Source organism: Labrus mixtus, chromosome 15 (genome assembly GCF_963584025.1).
Source record: "Labrus mixtus chromosome 15, fLabMix1.1, whole genome shotgun sequence".
Classification (NCBI taxonomy): domain Eukaryota; kingdom Metazoa; phylum Chordata; class Actinopteri; order Labriformes; family Labridae; genus Labrus; species Labrus mixtus.
Window position 1 is genome coordinate 5,579,471 of NC_083626.1, and position 26,726 is coordinate 5,606,196.

The 26,726-nt window shown below is 38.5% G+C and overlaps 1 protein-coding gene across 1 annotated transcript; it reads left to right on the top strand.

The window, feature by feature from the left end:
• Positions 1-214: 214 nt before the first annotated feature.
• LOC132989364 (scavenger receptor cysteine-rich type 1 protein M160) lies at positions 215-23,266 on the top strand. The gene is made up of 19 exons (XM_061056953.1): positions 215-344; positions 3,778-4,095; positions 4,219-4,320; positions 6,151-6,360; positions 6,441-6,629; positions 7,834-7,991; positions 8,946-9,096; positions 9,342-9,650; positions 10,871-11,176; positions 11,403-11,696; positions 13,759-14,058; positions 14,500-14,814; positions 16,545-16,817; positions 17,924-18,102; positions 18,295-18,394; positions 18,588-18,737; positions 19,646-19,735; positions 21,332-21,493; positions 21,639-23,266. The coding sequence occupies exons 1-19, from the start codon at positions 290-292 to the stop codon at positions 21,809-21,811; spliced, it is 3,834 nt and encodes a 1,277-aa protein (XP_060912936.1). The 5' UTR covers positions 215-289; the 3' UTR covers positions 21,812-23,266.
• The last annotated feature ends 3,460 nt before the right edge of the window (positions 23,267-26,726 follow it).

Sequence of the window (26,726 nt, forward strand, 5' to 3'; positions counted from 1 at the left end):
AAATATATAGAGAAGAATTATAAATCAGAGCTATTTTTTTTATTTTGATCATATAAAATGTGATTCAGGGAAATTACAAAGACAAAAAAAAAATCATCCAAATGTTGTGCTTATTTGTTTTCCATCCCAGATCCTTCATATAAAAATGTTGTCCTTCAGTCCGGCCGCTCTTCTGTGAATTGTGAGAGCCTTTTTGGGGCCTAACTAGACGTTCAGGGCACATCCTCTGCAGTATAAAGCTGAGCTCATCTTTCAGTTGCCCCCTTTCTAGTCATGAGCTGTTGTCACGATGTGGTTCCTCCTCCTCCTCGTCCTCTTCAACGCTCACATTGAGCCGCTGAAAGGTAATTTACAGCTTTTCTCTTGAAACGTAACTGTTGATGTTTGTGTCTTTTTAAACAGTTCACATTGGTTTACAGAAGTTTAAGTCTGATAAAAAGGAGATGAAGGCATTTTATCAACTATTATTGAGTTTAAGGGAAGTTGTTTTTGAATGCACACGCAGGAGCTGCAGTAAGTTTGTTTGTGAATATAAAAATGTTCTTTGTAAAATTCTTTGAAAGGCTCACATGGAAAGATACATTTTGATTAAGGACTACTTTGCATGGTTTAAAACATTTCCTGTTACAATCTCTACAAGTTTGTTGTTTCTCTAAAGCTTTCATAGAATAGAAACGCGTTAAAAAAGTCGGACAAAAAGCTCGGCACACCTCAATGTTTGACAGGTGTGTTGGAGGAGGGTGAAACTTAAAGACAATGAGAACAGCTCCTGCAAACTGTTAAAGGAATATTGAACATTTATTGTAATTTAATGTGACTTTTTTGATTTTTTTTCTGGCTGATGATGCTCTAAGCATCAGTTTCAGTGGTTCTCTGATTGGGTGATTGTAACTTGAGGCAGTCTCATTGGTTGTATATCTATCTATCTATATATATAGATAGATAGATAGATAAGACATGGAAAGGATTTGATGCCGCCATCATACTTGATGAAGGTATTTCGTGGTTCAATAAACATGTCGGCACAAAACGCGACAGTGTGCTGTGGAAGCTTTTTGCATTGTCATGGTATAGAAACAAAAATCTTTCATTATTTTTCAAACTAACTCTTGATGCTCTAATATCAGTGTTTAAAGTAATCTGGGTAAAATTGGATATATGAATTTGCTCTATTTCTTCATAATTTAAAAGATTAAATGTTTGACACCGGGTTGCATGAAGAGATTATTCATAAACCTCTAAAGCATAGGTTTTAAAGCTAGTGCGCTCATGGTACAGATAACTTCGAATAATCATGAGTCACTTACAGGAAAATTGTCAAGATAATTTACTACCAGGTCTCTGTAATGGTTCTGAGATTCGTTTTTTAATTGCCCCTTCATGCATTAATTGTTATAATAATTATTAACAACAGGGCAAGATTTTTTTTAAATGCAATGTTTTACTTCTTGGGACATGTAAAGTGACCTTATCATAATTTTTGTGATATATTTATAATTTTGAAAAGGTTACAGAAGTGTCCACTGAAGCAGACGTCATGCAACTCTTTAATGCAAAATGTTATTTCTAAACACTTTTTTTTAAGTGTTTGTCACATGTCCACCTCTGTGATGAGAATCCTTCCGAGTTCTTGAATTTGAGGGTTGAAATATTTCTGTCTTGTACAGATAAAACTGATGGGCTTACTTCATACCGCCGCAGTTTTTCGCCTGAAGAATGACGGAGCAGCCCAACAGCAGACATTTAACGGGAGAGCTTGTATTTGAATTCTGACTTTAGCTCTACCCAAAGACACACTCTGAGGGACCTGACCCAATAACTTGCGCTGAGCATTGTTTCTTAACAGAAACAATCCTGGTCATTAGAGTTTGATAATAGAAATCAATTGATCTACAGAGAAAATGTACTCCACAACAAATCTTTTCAGGAACAAAAAGCCTCCATATGATTGCTAATTGTAATTTAAAGGTCACATATTACACACTTTACCATGTGTCTCAAGTTGGTCTACAAACCCCCACTGATAAAAAAAAAAGAGAAAAGTCCATCTTTCCGTCTTTTAGCCTGCTCCACTTTTCAGAAAATGTGTGCTCAAACAGGCCATTTGGAGATTTTCCCTTCATGACATCACAAAGGACCCCTCCACTCCCATAGTTAGGTGTTTGTTCTGAACTCTGAGTCTGCCTTCTCTCTTCTCTCTTCTCTAACCCTTAAACAATAGAGCTTGGTGCAAGAAAGCCCAAGCGACCCAAGCCCTTCCAGAGAGGGGCGTGGTCAGACACAGCTCATTTACATATTTAAAGGTACAGACACAGAAACAACCTGTTCTGAGCAGGGCTGAAATAGAGGGGTTTATAGGCATGATCAAATACAAAATCTGTGTGTATTTATACCAATAAACTTCACATATTTTTGGGAAGTTTGAGACTTATTTACACTGGTGAAAAGGTAGGATAATATGTGACCTTTAAAAAAAGCCAGCAAGGGGCGCTGGTGGCGCAGTGTATGGAGGCTGTAGCCTCAGACGGGCAGCCCGGGTTCGCATCCCACCTGTGGCTTCTTTCCCGCATGTCGTTCCCCACTCTCTCTCCCTGATTTCCGACTCTCTGAAAAAAAGCCAGCAATGCATGACGTCCTGTTCAGTGGACACGTGACCTAAAATCAATTTTTAGGAATATTAATAAAAATATCCCTCCTTGGTGTTTGAATTGATGTTAAAAATGTCATTACCTGCAAAGGTCTTCTAGATAAAAATGTTTGCAAGATGTCCCAGAGCGTGATGGCATTTCCAACCTACTGTCGGCCATCTTGAATTTGAAGAAATACTTGCTCCTCTTACTACAGCTGGTCAGTGGGGGGCAGTGTATGGGATGAATTGCTAATGTGCACTGCAGTGGCTGATGTTAAACCTCCAATCAGAACCTGTGTATTTAGTAGAAACCAGCTTTAGAATAGCTCTCTGCTGTAGTGACCTCTATAGGTGAAAGAATTTATTAAATCAAAGGAGAAAAAATTTAATTTAATTATTTGAAATTTCCAGGTGACCTTTATGATATTCTAATTTACATTGTATATTTATATGATAATTTGAGAATGTTAAGACTTAACTAGTAAAGGCAAATTTTAAATGTAAGTAAATTATTGCAATCCATATTCATATTGTTCTTTTATGAAAAATGACACTTGACACAAGAAACTTTTGATATTATATATTTATTTCTAAAAAGAGTATTTTTTCATCTATTAGGGCTTTCACACTTGCAGAAAACTATTGAAAAACTTCTGATAATGGAGCAGCTAAATGTATCGCTCTGACTTAATCCGGAGTTTCTCATGCGCCCTAGTATTGTATCTGCAGCAAGTGTGCGAGTGAGCTGATATAAGAGCGCAGAAGGAGAATTCAGCCTTAGCCAATAGGAGGGTGGAGTGACGTTTATATACTGTGACTTGAGTCAGTGCATTGATCCGTCCGCTACTTCGGCATCTTTTTTTTATGTGTAGTCTTACATCAGCAGACCCCCCCCCTGCTGTCTATGTGAAAACAGCTTATGTTAGAATTTATTTCATGATCATAAAATGTGTTCACAAGTTTTGATTGGTTTCATCTTTAATTACTTCGTAGAAACAAATCAAGCCTCCTTTTTTAAATTAATAAAAACATTTAATTAATTTAGAAAAGAAAGTTTTCAATCGTAATTTTTTTTAAAGGGTTATTTTGATACAAATTACAAAACCATGAAACTGTTGTCATACTTTAATTACCCTCCTTTCATGTAGTTATTGCACAAAAGGTGATTCTGAAGAGGGGAAATGAGGCGTGTGCAGGCCACGTTAAAATCTACCACAATGAACAATGGGGTTACGTCGGACACACAAACTGGAACGAGTCCACTGAGGCGGTGGTGTGCAGGAGCACCCACTGTGGGGTTCCCGTGATAGGTTCCTCACACATGGAGCTTCGGCCCATGGACAGCAAAGTGTGGCTAGATGAGGTGCAATGCAATGGAAAAGAGAATGACCTGTTGAGTTGTAAATATCCTGGCTTGGACCTCAACAATTTCAGAGACGACTGTATAAGAACCATCAAATGCTCAAGTAAGACCCATCTTTTCCTTTGTACATTTTGAGATGGTATGCTTAAATTAAAACTACGCCTTCAGATTTCTTCCGCTGTTGATTGTATCTGTTCCTGACTTTTACCTGTGTTTGCTTTTTTAGATGAAATCAAAATAAGCCTGGAGGGGTATAAGTGTGCAGGAGCTGTGAGGTACTCCACAGGGCAGGGAACTGCTCCAGGTTACATCTGTGCTGACAACTTTCGTAAGAATCAGAATCATTCATATGGGACACTTTACCAGGATCATGTCTTTATACGTTGTTGCAGTGTGGGGGTTTATAAAGGATAAATATAGATATTTTCTTCATGCATAGTGAAAGCATCATAATGAAAGTGCAGACTAGGAGCTTTAATAAAAACAATAACTCAGTGGTGGATGACGCACAACAGATAAAAAAAAAATCCATTACAAGGGAAAGTCCAGTTTTCAAGGTTCTACCTCATTTAAGATTACTATCCGCTTACATATACATTATCAAGACAATGTTACTGAATTAAAGCAACATTACGGAGGCGTTTGGTTTGGTGAACTTTTGCCACTGGCATCCCTGAGTACTGACACAACCCACTCAGTGTCAGACTTGCAGCCTACTGTATCGCAAAGCTCTCACCAACATTTTGTAGCTTGTCAAATATTTACTCTATTTCCACTTCTTCCTTGATCACTCTTTCCATTTCTCTTGTTAGCTAACATGGATTCTTTTTAGCTGAGGGCTGGTGTGTGATCTAGTGCTGTAAAGCTGTACCCATTTCGTTGAAAGAGGACATATTGTACCCCTTTTATACCTTTTCAAACAGTCTAAATGAAACATCTGTGCTGTGCTTTGGTCAAAATATAACATGAATCAAGCACCAGAGGTGGTTTGTGACCCTGTATAAACCAGCTCTCTCAGAACGCTCCGTTTTGGTGTGTGTGTCTCTTTAAATGCAATGAGCCCCCCCTGAGTTTTCCCCGTAGACATCACTCCTCTGTAGCAAGAATAAAAATGGCGGACCTGCACAAAAAGTTTGTTCTAGTCTGGGGGTGGAGTCCATGGGTGGAGATATCAGGGGAAGGGAGGGTACTTTTTTTTTTTTACCAGAATCCCACTGTGACATCACAAGTTGAGTAAATTTGAAACAGAGCATTTTTCCCTGCGTTGTAAGACGTATGCAGATTAAAACAAAGGACTGGATGGGTTTATTTCACATTTTGTGGGTCTGTAGACACTCAGGTTACCCAAATATATGTTCAAAAACACTGTACAAAATGTCCCCTTTAAGTGAACCACAGCCTGCTGCAAAAGTTATATTGCTTAAAGCATGTGACTGGGGTGCTCTGTGGAAATGTGTTAGGTGCTATTCATCCTATTGGAAGCTATTGTGCTAATAGATCGGCTTAAAACTACTTTTTTTAAGGTAAAAAAATTTACATATTGTTGCTTTAAAGCTCCTTTTCATTTGTTTGTTTTGTACAAAAAAATGTCAGCCATCTTTCTTTATCAAGTGAAATGTGTCACTTAAAGAAATGTGTTGTGTAAAATGTAAATAAGAAGGTTGTCACTTCAGGGGACTTTTAATCCCCTTGTCCGTCTTGTTTGCTTCTGTTGCTCCGAAAGAGGCATCACTATTAATTTCAGACTGTTTCACAACCAATTAAAAACTCACACAGGGGCTTTAAACGTACAATATGTAGAATTTTATGACAATGTTTATGTAAATTAATAAAAAATTTACTAAACCCATGTTAAATATATTTTATTGAGTGCTTACATTAGGGAAGGAGGGACTAGCGGCAGAATCTACATATTGTATCTTTAACTTTTATTTTTTCAACAGTGATACATCAACGTAAAAGCAGTTTTAGTGTTTGATGTGGAAGTAGTTTATTAGTTTATCTACTTAATAGAGCAGATAAAAACCCCATAAACCAGACTTTGTCAACTCGTTTCTATTTCTTAAATCACTCCTTTCATCCCTCAAAGAACTACAAGTAGCATTATTTAATGGTTATTGATATGTTAATGATAGTGATGTGTTTTTCTAACATAAAGATCCAGCAGAAGCCAACCTTTTGTGTAGAAGTCTTGGCTGCGGAGAATCCAAAGAGATCCCCAAACCTGGGTGGTTTGGCGGGGAAGAATTCGAAAGCTCGAAGAAGATGAGAATCAAGTGTTACGACACGGAAAGTTTAACTAATCTGTGGCAGTGTGCAGACCGGGAAACACGTTCCTGCCAAAACCCTGCTTCTGTTATATGTACAGGTAAGTACATCATTTCACTGAGTTTACTTAAGCATTTTACTGCAACATATCACTGATTTCATACAATGGTTGATAAACAGATTATGTGAGAGTTCAACTCAAAGGAAGTGGATCGAATGTGTGCTCCGGGCGGCTGGAAAAAGAGGAAAATGACAAGTGGACTCCTGTTAAAGAAAACAACACCAGTTCTGATGTTTGCCAGCAGATGCACTGTGGGACATCTGGTATCATAAAATACAGTAACAATGAAGTAAATGTGAAATGCTCAGGTAATTTCACTGATCAATATTTAACCACATCTTCTCACAAAGAAAGCTCGCTCGCCATTTTCCTCTGACGTCGAGCTCAGGTTGTAAAGCTCAAATACTGTTATACTGTTGTACTGCTGTCTTCCAGACATTTATTTAATACACTTATTGAATTACTTCAACAGTTTCCAGCTCTATCGGCTGTTGAATAAAAACACACACACATTTTACTTATCTGTAAAATGGCAAGGATCCCTCAGGTCAGTACAGACCACAGCACAACAGATTCTTGTGTTGGTTTGAAGCACAACTGTATATACAAATGGACGACAAGCCTCTGCCTTCTCCTGTTGGACAAAAATGAAGCAAAAAACTTAACCATGATCCGTGCTGGCAAATTGTGAAATTGGAAGCTGCACATTAAGGATCAGCTGGAAGAGCCGGGGTATTAATGTGAGGCCGCTTCCGCTTAAACCCACATTTAAGGATGCAGATGGCCTAGCGGTTGCCTTGTACAGGGGCTAAAGTCCTCGAAGCGGCTGGCCCATCGCCAAGTCTGACCTGCAAGCTCCTTTCCCACATGTCATTCCCCACTCTCTCTCCCCGGTTTCAGGAAAATCTAAGAGCATAGTGATATCACAAACATATCATGAAGTCACTACTTTTTGGAGTTGCAATGAGTAGCAGATAAAAAGATAATGGAGGACGATGATACAAATCTGAAGGGACATCAGGCCATATTTCAAGTGAAATCAGTATATTTGATCGCTCATTGGTGTCCCTAGACAACACATTCAGCCATTTACTAGCTAACATTTAGCAGTTACACAATTAAAAGGTACTTATAGCTGGAAATGTCTTCAATTCATTATTTACATCTATTGCTAACTATAATTCATAAAATATGTTGTTTCAGCTTGAATAATGCCAGATGTCCATCCGTATTGTTACCATTTCAACCTGTCTTCTCAGTCTAATTAATTATTGTGATGCAATTTGGAACTTGGAGTACAACAATGAAACTGTATGATGACATTGCGCTCCCAAGATGTCAGAGGAAAATGGCGGCTGTGTCAATATGGTTGATTGTTCTGTGATTTTTCTGTGAAGTTTTTCATCGTTGCCTTGCTCTTTTTTGTACTCTAGTTCTTCAACTAATGCCATACATTAGGATCCATTTGAAAAACTAAATCCCGACCGTAATCTTTTTTTTAACAACCCACAGACAATGTATCAGTCGTTCTGCTGGACGACAACAAAAGAGAGGGAAAGTGCTACGGCACAGTTCATGTTGAAGTCAACAATAGGAGATATCCTGTGTGCGCCTCCACCTGGACCAGAAAAGAAGCTCAAGTGGTTTGCAGGGAGAAAAACTGTGGGAGTGTGAGTTTTTGAGTGTCCTGTTTCAGTAAAAAAACAATTAAAACATTTCTGTGTTACATGTAAGCATGTAACCACAACTGTCTATTTATTTATTATTATTATCATTCATTCACTGAACAGCAATTGCTCTGGCCACTTTTTGCATACTTCTCTCTCATATCACCACAAATATATTTTTGTTGTTTTTGTAAACGCTGCTGTTGAAGATTGCTGCTAACAAAGTTTCGTTGTGTCCTTGTATACAATGATAATAAAGATTCTATCTTCTATCTTCTAAAACTTGTACTCAACCCGACCACAAGTGACAACTAAACGATGAATGGTGCTTAATGCTCAAATGTATTAAATCAAAGGTGTGCGGAAAAAGTCAGTAAACTGACTCAAAGATGGCAGCAACACAGAAATATTTTCATGGTGTTTGCTACCGTTAAACTGGGAAGAGATAAGTAACAGATCAAAACAAAATCAATCAAGTAACTTGACTTTTATTTGTCAAAATATTCAAGTTAATTCCTTGTATTTTTCATGAAATAATCAATCCGACCAAATAACAGCTCCTGTGTGTAGTTGTCACATTGGAAATAAAGTGGAAGCAACGACAGTTTATCAGATTGTAAAATTTAGCCAGTTTTTTACTCAAAGTCTGTGCACTTTGAACTCGCTTGAACTGCACCCCTCTGTGGTGCGATTGATTGTGCAAACAGATTCGATAAAACACAGAGGGATCTTTTTACAGACTACAGAAAGCTAAAATAAAAAGATGCAAATTGATATCTGAAATTTGGAGAAACAAGTTGTCACCATTTTTGTTGGTACCTTTACTAAAAGTAGACAAGTTGATGAAGAATATTTTACCGCACTCCAAATCCAAATGAGGGGGGTGCGTGGCCAGACAGAACAATGACTCTGATACATCCCTTCTATATGCAGATGATCAGAACTTCTCTTTTCCAGGTTTTGAGTCATGAAAGCAAGAGAGGAGTTGGAGAGGTGATTATGGACAATGTGAAATGCTTCGGCAGTGAGTCCTCACTGTGGCACTGTTTGGGCTCCCATAAAAATAAACCTTTCAGATGTATTAACAAAGCCTACGTAGTTTGTTCAGGTGAGATATGGCAGCTGTCTGTCTCTTTTTAACAAATGTACAGTATCTTTGAGTTTTTCTGAAAAATAAAATGTATTATTATTATTATTATTATTATTATTTTCTCATGTTTGTGACAGCAGCATAATGTCAACTTACAAAGAATATGTACAGTTGATTTATTTATGTCCAAATGTGTGCAGAGAGTTATTTTTTTGGTTCTCATGTTTTGTAACTCAGTTGCTTCTCTTCCTGTCATGCTACAGGTAGCATGGACGTGAGACTGGCTGACAGTCCTGGAAGATGTGCAGGGAGATTGGAGATTCAACATAAAGGCAAATGGCAAAGGGTCAATCAAAAATCATGGCAGGACACCAACTCAGACCTCTTCTGCAATCATCTGCAGTGTGGAAATAAACGACGTACCGGCATTTATCCTGAGGACCAATACAGCCAGGGTTCAGGTGATTCCGTGACTGTAAAATGTACTCAAAATGCCTTACGGATATCTGAGTGCATCACCAATGAGGACGACCCTGTCGGGCAGAAGAAAGCAGTCAGGATAACCTGTGAAAGTAAGTGTTATTTCAGTTTGTCTGTTATGCCTTTTGACCTTCTCTTTGTCTGTCTTCATGTCATTCTCCATTTTAATTCTGGGAACTTGAATCTGTCCTTGACATTGATCCTTGAGGTTTGAGTAGAGAGGTTACAAAGGCCACCATACTGTATATCCGGAGAAATATTTTTTATGGTAGTTATTATTTAACGTCACAGCCCGACTCAAAGGCTGTGTCCAAACACGGAGAAGAGGACAAACCAGTCAGGCCTGTTGACAATGCAATTTCAGTACCAGAAGCAGAGAGTCGGAGAGTGAATGAGGGGAAACGAGGAGATCTTTAAAGGCAGAGTGCATCGGGTCCAGGTGCAGCTCATTCAGCTGATGACCCTGATGTAAAGTGATGTAAACATGCAGCTTTTTGAAGAGAGTGAAAAATGTACAAATCTGTGCTGCAGCGCCCCCGAGTGTCCAATGTGGGCCGCTCCTTTCCAAAGCTCTTCCATCCTTCCAGCCAGACTAACTTTACATCCATTGGTCATTTCAACCCAAGGGTATATGATCATAGGTAAAGCACCTTACTTTAGGTCCACATGATGGGGTCAGGCAAATTGTGTTTGCTATTTTTCATGTATCCTGTTTTATACTGTCTTTTATTGTTGGGGTTGTTTGGTTCTGTTTTTTTTGTGTATCTGTTGTTGAGTTTTATGTAGGCATATTTTAAAGGCCCATCTCGGGACGGGGCATTGCAAATGAGATTAGGCTATGAATGCTTTACTGTGTGCATTAAAGAAAGAATACCTGTAGTCATAAAAACATACCTACAAGAGTTATTTTTTTAGCCTAAGATGAGGTGTTATATCTAAGCACTGTACACTGCACATTGTATGCTTGACCGCCCTGTTTTAAGTTTATGTGACGCTTGAATAGATCCTTGGATGCATTGTGAAGACAGCAGTGCATGCGTCGATTGCAAATATTAATTAGAAAAGAAAGGTGAATTAGCTCAATTAAAATAACTCAGTTGGCTACAAGAAAATTGCACTGAAATCATTTCTGATTGAACAATTTGAGTCAATCAAGCACTGAATATCAGTGAACAGAGAACATTTCCTCTGTAACTAATCATTCTAATGACTCAGAAATTGAGTTCTTTGGATTTCAGATTTTGGGCTACGCCAGTTTATCACATTCCTAATCTCACCTTTTGTCTCTATTTCTTTCTTCTGTCCGTGGCAGAGCACAGCGTGGTATTTCTGGATGGAAAAAATTCCTGCTCTGGCATGGTTGGAATAGAGCAGGGCACCAAAACGTTCTGGCTCTCAGGGTCTAACGAGACATGGACCCCAGAAGTGGCAGACACAGTGTGTCGGCAGATGCACTGCGGTGAGGCGTTGAACTTTAACTCCACATCGAACGCTGATGAGAAGAAAGAGTTTTGGAATGAAACTTACAGCTGTTCGTCCAACTCTACATCTTTGTTTGAATGTCAAAAAACGGCACCTCCATTGACTCACACAGATATTGCCACTGTGACATGCAAAGGTAATGTGAGGAAATGTTGAAACATTAGAAGTATGATCTAAAAGGTTGCCTTACTTCATGCTGTCCATTGAGTTAAGATTCAAAAGTTTGGGGGGAATGCAGCATTGGTGGAGTTTCCTGAAACCGGACAAATATTTGTACTTTAAATGTTTTTAGTTATGAAATAATCTGGCGATGCAAGTCTGTATATAACTCCCTTATTTCTTCTTGTTGATTTCAACAACAGGAAACAAGAAAGTGAACCTGACAAAGGAGTGTTGGGGAAATGTCAACATTTGTGTGGGAGGAGAGTGTGGCGGTGTGTTTAGCGACACCTGGACTGAAAAGAAGTCTCAAATGCTGTGTGAAAATCTGAAGTGTGGGAATGCGATCCTGAAAGCCAAAAACCCTCTTCCAGACGGCAAAGTCTCCTTCAAAAGCGTGCACGCCACGAAGCAGACCTCAGACATCAGCCAGTGCAACTTCATCAAAAATAACGACAATGTCTCCAGAGAAAAGGCAGCTTTCGTTGTTTGCTCAGGTAACGTAGTGTTTATACATACGTCTATAATGCATTATGAATACACCACAGGGCATTTCTGTCTTCTGAGTTGGATAAAGTTATTGTTATAAGCACTCTGCATTTTGTGAATGCTTTATAACAGAAATCATAACACATTGTGACTAGAGCTGGGTGTTGTCCACAACCTCACAATTCAATTTGATTTCAGTTATTTGGGTCACGATTTGATTCGATATCAATTCGATTCAATATTAATTAATATACTTCGATATCGATTTAATAATACATTCAGTTGACAGGAATACCCAGATAACTCATCACAGTACCTTCTGATATTTATTAGATAATTATGTATGCAGTGTTAGTATAGGTTTAGAACAAAATGACTCAATAATGTATTTTATCGTTGCATTATTCTTTAAAGTGCACAAATGTGCCTGACTTGAATTCAGAGCACCCACAGCGCCCCCAGTGGACAGGGGTGTCATTACAACGAATACAATCGATCTCAGGATTTCCCTGGATCGATATTGAATTGGGAAAATAATAATTGCAATGCGTTGATGAATCGTTTTTTTTTTTAACCAACCCTAATTTTGACCTGCCGAGGGACTGCAGATGAAAACTAGGTCCAAGCTAACTCTGGTCAAATGCATCAAATGGCAACATTTATGTTTAATATTGTACATGGTCATTTCACAAATAAAAAAGTTAAATAAAAAAAAAGAGTTAAATATATAAAATATATATATAAATTATAAGTAAAATTTTAATGTCTTGTAAGTTTTTAAAAAATCACATTACCATACAATCTAGTGTGTAGGATGTTAGATATTTTTCCATCTAATGTTGACTGCACCGAAATTGCTCGTTGTAGACTTGCTGAGCGCAACTCATCACACCGGAAAACAGCTTAATCCTTTTTTCTCTCTGAGAGACCCCACAAAGCGACTGCATCTTGTAAACAGGTGCAGTTTTTATTCTGGATTTAAGGGTTCTTTTGGTCTCCAGTTCAACCCTATCCATGTCATTAAAAGTTGTTGTAGTTTGCCTTAAAGAAATTCAAAATGTTTGATCACATTTTTGCCGTTATATTAATCAAAAATTGTAAAAAAAAAAATTAAAAAAAAAATGATGCCGTAGCACAGGGCTATTCAACTATATTGTTTTAGGGGCGAAATTTTCAGGAAGCTAAGGACCCGAGGGCCAGACAAGCAAGCCCACCAAAGCAGTACAGTGCGCGAATTCCCTTTTTTTTTTTTTTTATAATTGTTATATGCAGCGAGGGACCAAACGGAACCAAAGATATTCTATTAAACGGGAGCGCTCTGCTATTTTTAACACTTTACTGTGCCAACAGTGACAGTCATTCACAAGTTCCCCCCCCCCCCCCCCCCTGTTTATAAATGTATTTTGTAATTGTAAATAGAGCTTATCTGCGAGCCAGTCTTGATGTCATCAGCGGGCTGGAGTTGGCCCCTGGGCCGCAAGTTGAATAGGCCTGGCCTAGATGTTAGGTTGCGCCCCATGTACGGAGACTACAGTCCTCCAAGAGCGGGTTCAAGTCCGACCTGTGGCTCCTCGCCCGTATGTCATTCGTCACATTCTCCTCCAATACTCTATCCACTGTCCTACCTTGATGGGGTTAGGGTTAGGGTTAGGGTTAGAAAATAAAGCCCCCCCCCCCAGAAATTAAATTCATATAGAAGACCCAGTGACCACAATTAAACATCAGGGCATTTATTATATTGTGTAGTCAAATAGTTAAAATATTCAATATTAGTGGTATAATAAAATCCCTTAAAAGGGTCCGCAAATTAAGTATTATACTTAACAATATAGCAATTGTGATGCTTTATGAAGTGTTGTGGTTATTTTTCTTCATCGTGATGAATATTAACTGAGTATCACTCATCTTGGACCTTGTCTTTCAGGTTTTTATTTTATCTGCACACATAGTTGATATCTTTGTGTAACTTTAACCACGTCCTTCTTTTTTTATTATCTGCTTTACAAAACAATAACAAGCAGGATCATTTAAATGGAATTCTGTCGGTGTTCTTTCATTGGTTTCTTACAGGAAGTGTTGATGCCAGAATAAAAGCCAACAGAGACAAATGTTGTGGGAATGTGGAAGTTTTCTTTGAGGGTCAACGGCTCCCAGTGTGCAAGGACGCTCTCAAAGATAAAGAAACACAGAACATCATCTGTGGGGAGCAGAATTGCGGTCAAGCTGTCGAAATGAATGACTTCTTTGGACCTAAACCTAGGTCACCCAGTATTTCACTCATAAAGTGTAATAGTGGTGTGAAGTCATTAAAAGATTGTACCATCTCTTCTGACGTGACCCCCTGCAGTCATGCTGGTCTCCAGTGCTCACGTAAGTTTGATTTCAAAATGTCTCAGGATATTGTTTTCAACTTGTAAATTATGTTTTCTTTAAAAATATTTACAGGATAAAAAAAATGTCATGACACAAGCTGCAGTTTGACCACGAATTAGCATGTTGGAAAAGTTAGCATGTGGGGCTCAAAATTGTAGACAGGCAATTTTTTGCTAAAGCTTTTGTTCTAGGAGGCATTGGCCTCGTTTTTAATTTTTTTCATGTTTATTATGAAGTTCCTAACCTGGCTGTAACTCTAACATGAAGATGGGAAAATGGTGTCAACCCTCTTATCTAACTATGAGCAGGGTTCTTATATTAATTCGAATGGCAAACATGTCCAAGACTCATCTTACCTGCATCTTTGCTGTTCATTTCATGAAGTGTTTGAGTTTTGTATCTGCTGAGCTGTATTTCCCCTGTCACTGCGTATTGTAGGCTGCAGGAAGATGGAGCTGAAAACAGACGAGGACTGCATTAAAGGCAAGGCCTGCAAAGGAGCTGTAATGGTTTACTCGGGAAAAGATAGAAGTGCTGTCTCTGTGGATAGCTTGTCAGAAACTGAGATGAACAGGCTTTGCCAAGATCTGAAATGTGGCAATTTCAGCAACAAAAAGCCATTCAAAGCTATGACGGAGTCTTTCTGGAACACAAGCTTCAGTTGTGCGCGGGAAAACAACCCAGGAAACATCTGGGCATGTGAAAACAAAACTGCACCCTCGCAGAAGAATCAGCTCTATATCGAATGTCAAGGTAAAATCTTCCACGACATAATTTTCACCTGCAAACTTTAAAATTCTTCGCCAAGAATTTGTTGAGTGGATTGATAGCACTTTCATGTTGTGAGACAGTTAGTCTAGCTTAGACACACAGTAGAGGAGGCAGAGTGAAACATCTAGCCTGACTCAATCCAAAGTAAAAAAATAAATAAAATTGATCAATCAACAAACCAACATGTGTAAATAACACTTTTGGTTTAATTAGGAGTTGAGATTCTTGTCCACAGTCTCATCCTGTTAATCAATTAAATTAGCTAGAAAATATTCCAGCACATAGCCCTCAAGAATATGTACAACTTTTCAGTGCTGGTAGGTGAATCTTTTATTAACACTTTCTTATTGAGGTCATGTCTGTTATGCATTATTAGCATGTAAAAAAGACAGTAAGTGCAGGAATTATAAGTCTTCATAAAACCTTATATAAATGTTTGTAAAAATATGTTTTAATAAATTATTGCAAGTTCACAAATCATAGAACTTTGTACTGCAATGCCAAATTAAAAACAGTAATTTAAAAGGAGTCTTGTGTTACACAGGGCATTATCTCTACCATAACTTGAGCCATTTATAAAGACAAGAAGAGAACTGATCAACTGTACAGCTACAGATTGTAAATTCTAAGTGTACGAATTAGCAAATATTGTGTAACATTACTAAAACTTAAAAAGCTTTAAGTGGCAGCACTGTATGGTTGTAAGCAATATGCATAATACGATAACACTATTATCGGGACCTGAGAAACGTATTTCCTGGCAGCATGTAGATGATTAAAAGGCCATGAGCCATGTCAAGAATTTTATTTCCAAATAGCACAATGTGTCATTTATATTTTGAAAATATGTTAACAACTCACAAAAACAATGAGAAATGGAAAACTAGGTTACTAATGGGTAACTCCCAGGACAGGATCATAGACCGTATGAAACATGGACGTAGTCCCAATGATGTACCAGTTTGTTTTCTGAAGCAGAGTTTGGATGCCCAATTATGGCAGTTGCCATATTGGAAATGCTATCTCAACCAAATTTCAATTAAAACAATTTAATTATTTGAGTTGAGGTGGGCCTTTAGCCTCCTGGAAAATAGCTACAATGCTTTGACCCACCAGTCAAATCAGCCACACCCCTAATTATGCATATGTACCCATAACTCTTCGCCTTTTTACACGGAAAGCTGAGTACAGTGTGAACCAATAAAGAAATTAGCTATTGATAACAAATACATTTTATGAATCAGAATGTACACATGTAATTTCTGCACACAAAAAACAAAAATATATATATTTGAATATTGGTATTTATTACACTCCTTGTGCTTTTGCAGCCAGTCTCACAGGGACACTTAAGGAAATGCAATTTTTGCACTTCCACATTGGCTGCATTTTTTAACATTGCATCATATTCATGCTAATCTTAGCTAGCGTTGTTCTGGTTGCAATTCCCTATTTGCCTTCTGACAAAGGTGTGCTCGATCTTATCATTTGACTCTTGGCGAGGCAGTTGTTTAATTTTTTGGTTTTCCAAAAAAGTTAAACAACTACTTTCAAATGACAGAGACTTTCAATTAGCTGTTTATAGTCTGTTACTCATAGTGTATTTTTAGTAAGTAAAAATGATTCCTCTGGTATGTACTTGATATGTTCCCTCATATCGAGCCTTTGGGGTCAGAAATAATTGATTAATATTTCGTTTTTTTCCTTCCTAGACGAGCCAGTTATCAAGCTTTCAGGCAAGTGTGGCGGTGAAGTGACGATGAACAACATTAATGTGTGCGACACTCACTGGCACGACGATTATTCAGACTTGGTATGCCAAGAAATGGGATGTGTCAAAGCTGTCGGTCACTTCAGCGAGAAAGTTCCACGGTCAGACGAGGAGTACCACCACGTCAAGTGTGAGAAGTACCACTCCAAACTGGGTCAGTGCAGAAGATTCAAGGCAAAGTGTGAGGGGGGATTGGTGTCCGTTTACTGTGTTCGTAAGTATCTGTTTGCTTTATGTACCATTGATGTTACAGAATATTTGTCTTTTCCTTTTTTTCAGCCTGCTTGAAGAAATGCAATTTAAATAATATTACTTTGAGAAAATCTGTGACACATAGTGATCAATTGTGCTGAGTTGGTAACTGAGTTGTACCATTTCCTACTCGGAGATTCTTATTTATGATTTTTATCACAAAATAAAAAGGACACTTGATTGCCCATTCAAAACGATATAAATGGTTATTGTTGATTTCCAATTGTTAGATAAAAAAAAAAAGTTTGTTTAGATAATTCATGCAAGTAATTCCCTCATATGACTCTGTTTTCAGGATTTTTGAGGGGGGCTTATTGTGCCTTTATGAGAGAGACAGAGCAGAGTATAGAATATGGGAGTATAGTGGATAGAGTCAGAAATCGGGGGGGAGAGAGAGAGGGTAGCCTCTCTACATGGAGGGTGCAAACAAACCACTAGTCCACCGGCCTCCCACAGCTAACTGTGTGAAAGTGAAGTCACATAATTTACATTTCATTGACACTTACATTTAAAAAATTGACTATTTACTGTTTCCACCACTCTCTCTTGTTTAAGGGTCACATTGAAGATTTTTTTTACTTTGAGCCAAGACAATAAGCCTATCTTAGCATAAGTCAGGGTTAGACTGCTAGCTAGCTTGTCCAAAGTAAAAAATAGAAAAGAAAAGCATGTTCAGTACCTGTGAAGCTCACATGTTAACATTATACCTTATTCATTACATTGTGACAGAAGGTTTTTAAATGCAGTCTCTTATCCACACTTATGTAAAGAGACTTTTAAACGGGGGCACCGACTTAGTCAGGGATGTCATGAAGTTTGTATGCACACACAATATTGAGTAGTAGTTATTAACCTTTTCTGTCTCCACTCATCATTACTGTAACTACTAGTGTTAAAGTTTCATACAGATGTTATTCCGTATCTCGGTGCGTTTTATTTTTCATTTGGAAGTAACACAAACGTGTTTCCAAAATCACAATTTAAAGTCAAGGGTTGAGCCACTGAATCAGAATACTTTCATCATTTAGATCTGATTTATTTTCTTTTGGTTGACTTCTTTATTTACAGACAAAGTTGAGTTCAGGACCACAGAAAAATGTGGAGCCCAGATTCAGGTCAAATACCGCAATGAGTGGGAAAATGTGTGTCTCGTGGAGCCATTAAACAAGCAATATGAGGAGAAGCTGTGTGAAAGGCTGCAGTGTGCCACACACAATGCAACCATACCTACATCTGCCAACAAACTGGTAAGTCATCACATCGTATCCCTCTGATTCAATGTGCGTTTGTCCAAAGCAAGGTGTCTCTTTAAGTCCTGTGTCTTCTTCTGATTCATTGTTTTGAAGTTGATCATTCACCCCTTAGTCTACTTCAACTACATATCTTAAATGTTATGCATGGCTGAATTACTCAAAACAGAAGTTTATATGTAATTTAAGGAAACCACATTGAATTGCAAAACCGTTCCGAATGACGTTGAGGTCTGTGTCCGCCACTCGACTTGTACAGGACTCAAACGAGCTACGATCTACTGTGAAGGTAACCACAACCTCAAACTGGTTCCCATTTCAAAATGCTGATTCCCCAAATAGTCTCTCAAAAAAAAAGAAAATGTATTAAAAAAAAACGAAACATATTTACATCAAAACAGTTTTTAAAAGATTTATCTGGAAGTTCTCAATGTGAATCAGAAATGAACACAGAAAAGATGTTTTGCTCTTTTTGATGTCAGGGTATGTGGAGCCTGGCCGCACTGAACCAACAAGATCCACAGTGCCAATCATCCTGGGAGTAGGAATTCTTCTGGTTCTGGTGATAGTGGCTATTGTATTTATACGAATCTACATAGTTCGTAAAAACAAGAGGGCCATGAATGCCACATGTGAGATTTATTTTTTTCTTTTCTAATTCTTGTTGTTGCTGCTTAAGTTGAAATCAATCATACCATTTCAAATTGATACAGCAGAAATGACCATCCTAATCATCCTGTTGGGATTCAAAAGATGTAATGGAGCCTTTCTGCCACTAGAGGCCAGTCTTTCTGCATGCTGAATAAACTCTGCCCCAGTTTTATATAATCATTGCATAATGGGATTTTTTTCAGCAATAATTTGTATTAGTCAGCTTTTATAATTCAGACAATTCAACATCCTGTATTCTTTGGAAAAACCTCCAAACCCATGTGTTTCATGTGAGGGCACTCGCTCTAGCTTCTCACTGAGGTTGGAGAAGGACTCAACTCAGAGCAGAGTCAGGTGTGTTTGTGGCTGATTGGCCTTGATTAAGACCAGGTGTGGGAGATATTCTCTTGGACTCCAGTGCTCTGTGCTGACTCATTATCCCACCTCCAGAGCTAGTGACAGGTTCTCTCTGTGTTTTCGCTCGTTGTCTGTGTGTGCATAATCACAAACAAAGAACTCGCTGTGTATTTGTTTTTCCATTGCTAGTCTCTGAGTGAATAACTTGGGGTGCTGGGTAGTGTTATTGTTATACCCCAGCCTTTTGTGTTCACTGTTAAGGCCTCCCTGGAAGCCTTTGCTTTAGTTTAGTGTTTTCAGGGTCTCCTGGACAATTAAGTCTTGAGTCAGCTGATTTAGTTAATCAGTTTCAGTGCATTATTTAGTTTAGAAGCTTGTTTTGGCTCTATACAATTATTTTGTCAATCTATTGCCTGTGTCCCCCTTCCCCCTGTCCTAAGCTAATTGAAACACAAGCAAACAGACAGCAATGCTATGTTGTGTACCCTTTGTCTTTCTTGCTCTTGTAAATGTCTTCACTCTTTTGATTTAGCGAGAATGTCGAAAATGGAAGAAGTGGAGTTTGAAAGTGGAGACTATGAGGATGTAAACAGCAAAGCGAATGAAATGGAAGACTTAAGCCGTGAGTCACTTGTTCATCCATTCACTTTTTCTTTTTCTTTCCATTCAAAGTGCTGTACACTAAGACTCAAAAGACAGAACACCGGGGCGCTGGTGCACGCCCCATGGATGGAGGTTGTGGTCCTCCAAGCGGGCGGCCCAGGTTCAAATCTGACCTGTGGCTCCTTTCCCGCATGTCATTCCCCACTCTCTCTCTCTCTCCGATTTCCAACTCTGTCCACTGTCCTATCTCTCGAATAAAGGCACAAAAAGCCAAAAAATAAAAATAAAAAAGACAGAACAGCAGGGAAACCTACAGACGACTCATAGGCAGCAGTAAACTATGGTCTTTAGCTTTGCTTTGAACACCTCAACAGAACATGCTCTCCTAATATCTAGAGAGAAACTGTCTGATAATGTTGGTGCACGGAATGAAAGAGCCCGCTCACCAACTGTCTTCTTTCTGACCTTTGACGTTGTGTAAATAGCCATGCACCACGTTAGCAACATCACCTTAAAGTCTGCTCTTACCTGGACAGGAAGCCAATGAAGAGAGGCCAACACCGAGGTGAATGCTGTCATATTTACCTGCTCTGCTCAGAACATGTTCAGAACCTTTCATTGGCAAACCTGACAGAGGGACATTACAATAATCTACCAAATTTTAGATTAGGGTATCAAAACTAAATACTGCACCTTACTCTTAATTATTTATAAATAATATTGTTACCCCAATGAGAGCAATAGAAGAAGTAGCATTTATTTTGCATTTATACCACTTTACTAATTATACTACATCAATGCTATTTGTATATTAGCTAAATGCTTAAAGGCAGGGTTGGTCATTTTCTCCAGATACACTTTTTAAGATTTTGGTTGAAGTTGTCTGCCACGAGGTACCAATCTGATGAACCAATCACGTCTCCCTGTCTCCCCGCTCGTTCTCTGCCCCATGCATGCACGAGCCCTCACTCGAAGCATGAGCTGAGGTCCGCTTCTGGACCAACGGCGCTTGTGCATGTAAGTGAGGGGCGTGGCTTTTGAGGGAGCGCAGAGGGGAGGGGGTGGGTGCAGACGGAGCACTGAGGGAATGCTACTTTCAAAATCATGCTAGTTTTCGAAAAATTACCAACCCTGCCTTTAATTATAGTATTCCTTTTGATTATCATTATTTATGCTTTAATTGTAGTGTTGCAATATAAATATTTGATGTAACCATTATTATTCTGCTTTGCTAAGTGAACATAATCACCAAGGTAATGCTGGATCATTTTGCAGAAACATTTTATAAATTCACACATAGTTTTCTTTTTATGTTTTTTTATTTTTATTTCATTTTTTTTTCCTTTTCATACTTCTTAGCTTGTCTGTGTTTGTAACATTGTAACTCCTCAGATATCCAAAGAGTCTAAAGTTTACTTCTAAACATGTTAAAAGTTAAAATAAGGAGGTAATAATTGTTATTAATGTGGCTTAAGGAGCAAACTATAACTCTAATTCTAGTGTTTAAAATAGGTATTGCAGTCCAAATTCAAAACATTAGAGAGAACTGTCTCTCCGTGCCCCCTCCTCTAATATCTTACATGTTGGACTTTTAAAATATATTTCTTGTTCTTAGGATTGAGACCTGAGGCTGAGATCATCACAGAGGGTGATGCTCAGAGCCTTCCCTCTTTGCCTTATGATGACGTTGATGTTAATGAAGCTCTTTTGGAGGCTCGACCTTTGACCTCTCAGGCTTCATTTGCTGTTGTGTCAGGGGACAACCTGACCTTTGAAGGTACTATGAATCGAAGAGCAGGAAAGTTTTGAGCTAGATTCATCCCATCTTTTTCTCACTGAAATCCAACTTCTTGAAAAGTTCTCACAATACGACTGTGCAGGATGAGCTGATTTTAAAATGCGACTATTTTTCTCATTTACAGATCAGGTGGCCTACGAGGTGGACGACCCACAGGAGAATTACGATGACATTGAACACAGCCCAAAAATCGCTCAGACGAAAGCTGCAGTCCACGATGGCCCCCAAACCACACCTGCACGTGCAGGATTGCTGAAGAGGGATGAAGACTATCTAGTGCCGGGCCAAGATGGGTGAGCCAAAACTGGGTTAGAAACTACAAAGATAAAATCAATCTGGACAAAGTCAACGGCCCCTAACCCAGTGCTTATTGTAACCCACAAGATGAATGACAAAATGCAACCCCATTTCCTAAAACATTGCGACATTGTGTAAAGTCTGAATAAAACTGAATGTGAGGCTTTGCAAAAAACATTGCAACCCCATTATTGATTGAAAAGAGTACAAAGACAAGATATCACATTTCGAGCGATTTCATTGGTTTGTTCCATCAGATGTTCACATGTTTTCCAGTCTTTGGTTAACACAACTTTTTTTTTTTTTTTTTTTTTTTTTTTTTTTTTACTTTTCGTCAGCATCAAATTTACAATTGGGCTTTTAATTTTCCTAAAACAATTACATTTTCACTTTCAATGATTGAATTGATGTCTTTGTGCTTCTTTCAATCAAACATGGGCTTCTAATGTTCTGTGAATCACCACATTCTGTTTATTTTTAAATTAATTTTACACAAAGTCAAAATGTTGAGAAAAGTCAGTGTTTCTCAACTGGTGGGCCGGGACCTGAAAGTGGGTCATGGAGACATTTTCAGTGTGTCCTGAGTGTGTTCCTGGAAAAAAAAAGTTTTTGAAGTGCGTTTTAAAACGTGTTTGTTTTGTTCAGTTTCTTGCCTTCATTACATGATTTGAAGCATCTACTTCACAATTTTTCATTAAATATATCTGATTGGTTGAAAAATGTCAGAAATCTGAGGCTGGACGAGTTGAGAACCACTGGTCTGGATGAACTGTGTGATTATGCCTAATGTTTTTATGAGCCAAACATTTGCTAATAATGCAGAAATAGGATTTAACCCCTGAATGCATCACTCCTTCCACACATGAAAAGAAGCTCACTGAGTCATTTTTGTACAGTTTACAGGAAGACGTGTCCTGCTAAAACAGATTATTAACAGATATTTTTGTTCTGCTGATATGTTTCAATCATTGCTTGACTTTTAGGAAATGTGCTTAGTATGTTTTAATAATCATGTGTTTTTGCTTTTTAAATTTCTCATGTAAGCAGCTGAGCCCGATGATTTCAGCAAATGTAATCAAGCTTTAATTTTAAGAAGGTTATAAAGAAGGTTAAGAAATAATTTGCTATGAATGTAAACACAAGGCCTTCAGTAGTATGGATGTTAGCTTCATAGGTTTTTGAATAATGAATAAAATTGAAGGATTAGTCGTTGAGAGTTGACAATTTGTTCATAAATCAAATCTTTTCAGTTGATTCAGTTTCTAAAAGTAAAGAACATAGCAGTCAAAATGTTCATTTCTTAAGTGGATAAAGAGGCAACTTTTCAGCAGGAAAGCAGTTTTCCCTTAATCTGTGAGAATTCTATGTACAGTGAGACATGTTATTCATGAACATTTTATACTTTTATCATAATTTAAGGGATGTCAACCCGGCAAATAAAGCACTTCTCTTTCATATTGTCTTATATACCTTTAGTTAGTTTGTATTCTTGTAATCCCTGAAGTATGTCTTATTGTTTCATGTCAAAAATGTAGTCTTTAGTTGTTTTTTTAATTTAGAAGGAAAAAATACTTGTTGGGATTAAAACATTTCTTTATCAGGAGCATCTTACCGAAGACATGCAGCAGCACAATTAACAGTTTGTGACAAACAACAAGCGGCCACACATACAGATATAATATAAGATTCATAATTGTACATTTTAAAAATGGGAAAAAAAAGGAAATGTTTTTCAAGATCCCCCCACAAGAATAAGTATATCAGGAAGAACATCTGCAGCCAGATGTGTCTGCATCCAAGTTATTTAACATCCTCTTAAAATCATCCAATGGGAGCAGCTTGTTAAGTTTTAGGTCACAGGGAAAAGATCCTGGGACCAAAGATTCTAAAACACTGTACTCATCTGGCTGATGTAGGTAAGAAGATTCAAAGGAAGCAGACATCAAAGAGACTTCTAATAATGACAGTGAAGCAGACTATCCAGTACGTGCATCCTACAAACAGTGCAGAGTGAGGGCTTGATGTAAGAGTTAGTGATGATATACAGAGCGAAGCTTTGAGACGAGGCGTATGCCAGCACAGGCAACAAAAGTGGCAGCAACCTCTCTTTTCTCAGATTTAAAACAGAGGCAGGATTTGATTCTAAAACAAAAACCCAGCTTCAGTTTGAACCTTTTCACCAGCTGCTAAGTGTGAGGACTGAAAGAGAGAGATTCATCAACTAGAATACCAAGATATCTGAAGCTTGAAGCAGATTCAATCGGTGTACCCTGAGAGGTGGAGCTTGACGGAAGGTCGGGTGGATTTGAAAACAGCATGACTTTTGATTCATTTGCATTGAAAACACATTTTAAATTATATTTTGGGGTCAGTTTTGCCTTAATTAGATAAGACAGCTGTAGAGAGAGAGACAGGAAATGTTGGGAGGAGAGCGAGGGATGATATGCAGCAAAGGGTAGAGGTCGGATTCCAACCCACGACCACTGCGTCGAGGATTTAAGCCTCCATATGTGCATACATACCACTGGGCTATGTTGCACCCCAAGTTTAAAAATGTGAACGTTTTTGTTGAACTGTGTTAAAAGCAAGTTGTATCTGTGACTGTAACTGCAGAATTCCTTATATCACAGGAGGAACTGTGGATCACTCTGTGTATGAAACGTGTAAACCCCTTTTAGGTTTCATCCTCTGCTGTTTGCCTCAGACTCTCCCAGGTCCTTGGAAATGGCTCAGATGTTGAGTATCAGACTGTATGTTTTATATTTCGTATATAGTTTGATACACAGCACAATAAGCCGTTTTCTTCACAAGACTTCGTTTTCTTATGAGTGAAAATCTTCTCTTGTCACATCTCCAGATGTTTACAAGCCTTGTTCAGCTTTTCGGTTTTGATTCATGCTTTTCTTTTTCTTTTTTTTTTTTTATAAATGAGTTGTTGTGATTTTCATTTTCCCATGATAAGCCAAGTGGTGCCAAAGGCTGAAAGGAAAAACCCTCCCTCCGAGCACCCTGCCTCTGCTCTTAACATATCGAATACAGTTACATCCCCATGCACTTTAAAATTATCTGTGATTACTTAAACATCTTCTCCCAATCGTCCGGACATATGACAGAGCAGCTGCTTCCTACAAATGTTAACACGAGTATAGGCCATCCGTTGGGGACTAGCAGACACACTGGTGCTGCTTTCAAGAGACTGACAGAGCTGCTCGAGCCTCACATGTTTAGTCAGGAGTTAGCAAAGGGCCACTGAGATCACAGAGTCAGCGATACACCCAAAGGGACTAATTTGTAAGCAGCAGCCGTCGTATGATATGTAAACATCACAGCCAGGCTCACTGTCAGAGGCCTCGCTCAGGGATCATGATGTGGGATTAAGTCTGCTGCGATGCTGAAGCTGAAATAGACACCGCAGAGGCTAACTGATCTGGAAGTGACAGAGGCGACATTTTTGACTTTGGTAAGCTTTGACCAAATACTTGCCAAACAAATTAATTTAGCATTGCCCTTAGCATTACCATGACTTTAGTGCTTATTGATAAATGTCATCCAGCTAAGCTAGCTAGTTAAACCTAAACAACACATTATATATGCTTCATGCCAGCGTCTTTGCATTATCATGATTTGCAAAATTACAGTGCTGATGATAGCAATTAGCTTTAAGTACCAATGTGATGGAATTTAACCTCACCGTTTGTGAAATGTAACAGGGCTCCTTTCGCCTTATAGTAACTAAGATGTTTAATAAATCGAGTAGAGATAAGATAGAAACATAACTACAAAGATCAAGTGTTCTTTTCAGCTGGTTATAGGACATTTTTGCATCAATGTTTCTGTGTTATCAAAGAAGCAGCCTGCATTGTAAACAATTAACAAGATTTATTTTCTGGCTTTGTATGCCTTTATTTGAGAGATAGGGCAGTGGATAGAGTCGGAAATCAGGGAGAGAGAGAGAGTGGGGAATGACATGCAGGAAAAGGTCGAAACAGAAGAAACACGTCGGATTCGAACCCGGGGCGCCCGCTTGGAGGACTACTACCTCCGTACATGGGGTGCGCGCACCAACCACTGCCCCACCAGTGCCCCACATTCTGATAACACTTTAAACTAATTCCTTATAGCTGTTGTTTCAGATACTCATCAGTCACACTCTGATCAGTCTCCTCTGCGTACCGAGGCTCTCACAGTCTTTATCTGTTCAAACACAGATCAATGTGGATTACTGTCTTACTGATTAAGCTTTTTTTTTGTTTTTTTTACACTCATGGTAAAGACACACAAGCCTTTGGCTGCGGGTGAGGCCCCAGCTGTGGTGATTTTCCATAACAGAGTCGTATTATTAATAGTGTTCCTGTGTGTGTATGCTGTCATACTGAAAGCCTGGATATGTCATCTATGGCTCTGTGTGTGTGTGTGTGTGTGTGTGTGTGTGTGTGTGTGTGTGTGTGTGTGTGTGTGTGTGTGTGTGTGTGTGTGTGTGTGTGTGTGTGTGTGTGTGTGTGTGTGTGTGTGTGTGTGTGTGTGTGTGTGTGTGGTGTGTGTGTGTGTCAATATGAGCTGTGTGTTGGTTTCCATCTTAAATCTCTCTATTCCAAATGACTGTGGAAAAAATGAACTGGCTTCTGTAACGATGCAAATTGAAACCTGCATCAATATTGTAAGAAAAATGCAACACCTTAGAAGGTTTTGCACATGAAATAATGTGCTGCAGAAAGACAAACACATACATAAACAGCAAAAATGCTGAAAATACATTAACCCAACAGGAACAGGAAAACACTGCGACCCACACAATTAGAGAAACAACATTTCTTAAATATCCTCTTAAATATGCATAATGTGCTATATACCTCGTTCACTACAAAGCTGAGTAGTAAGTGACAAAGATGTGCAGGGAGTATGACTGAAAAGTTGT

What these genes read in the sequence shown, in the direction of transcription:
- LOC132989364 (XM_061056953.1), top strand. Translation starts at nt 290, where the DNA reads ATGTGGTTCCTCCTCCTCCTCGTCCTCTTCAACGCTCACATTGAGCCG. An exon ending in GCTCTATATCGAATGTCAAG is followed by an intron (nt 14,815 to 16,544) that starts GTAAAATCTTCC and finishes TTTCCTTCCTAG; the next exon opens with ACGAGCCAGTTATCAAGCTT. An exon ending in GGTGTCCGTTTACTGTGTTC is followed by an intron (nt 16,818 to 17,923) that starts GTAAGTATCTGT and finishes CTTTATTTACAG; the next exon opens with ACAAAGTTGAGTTCAGGACC.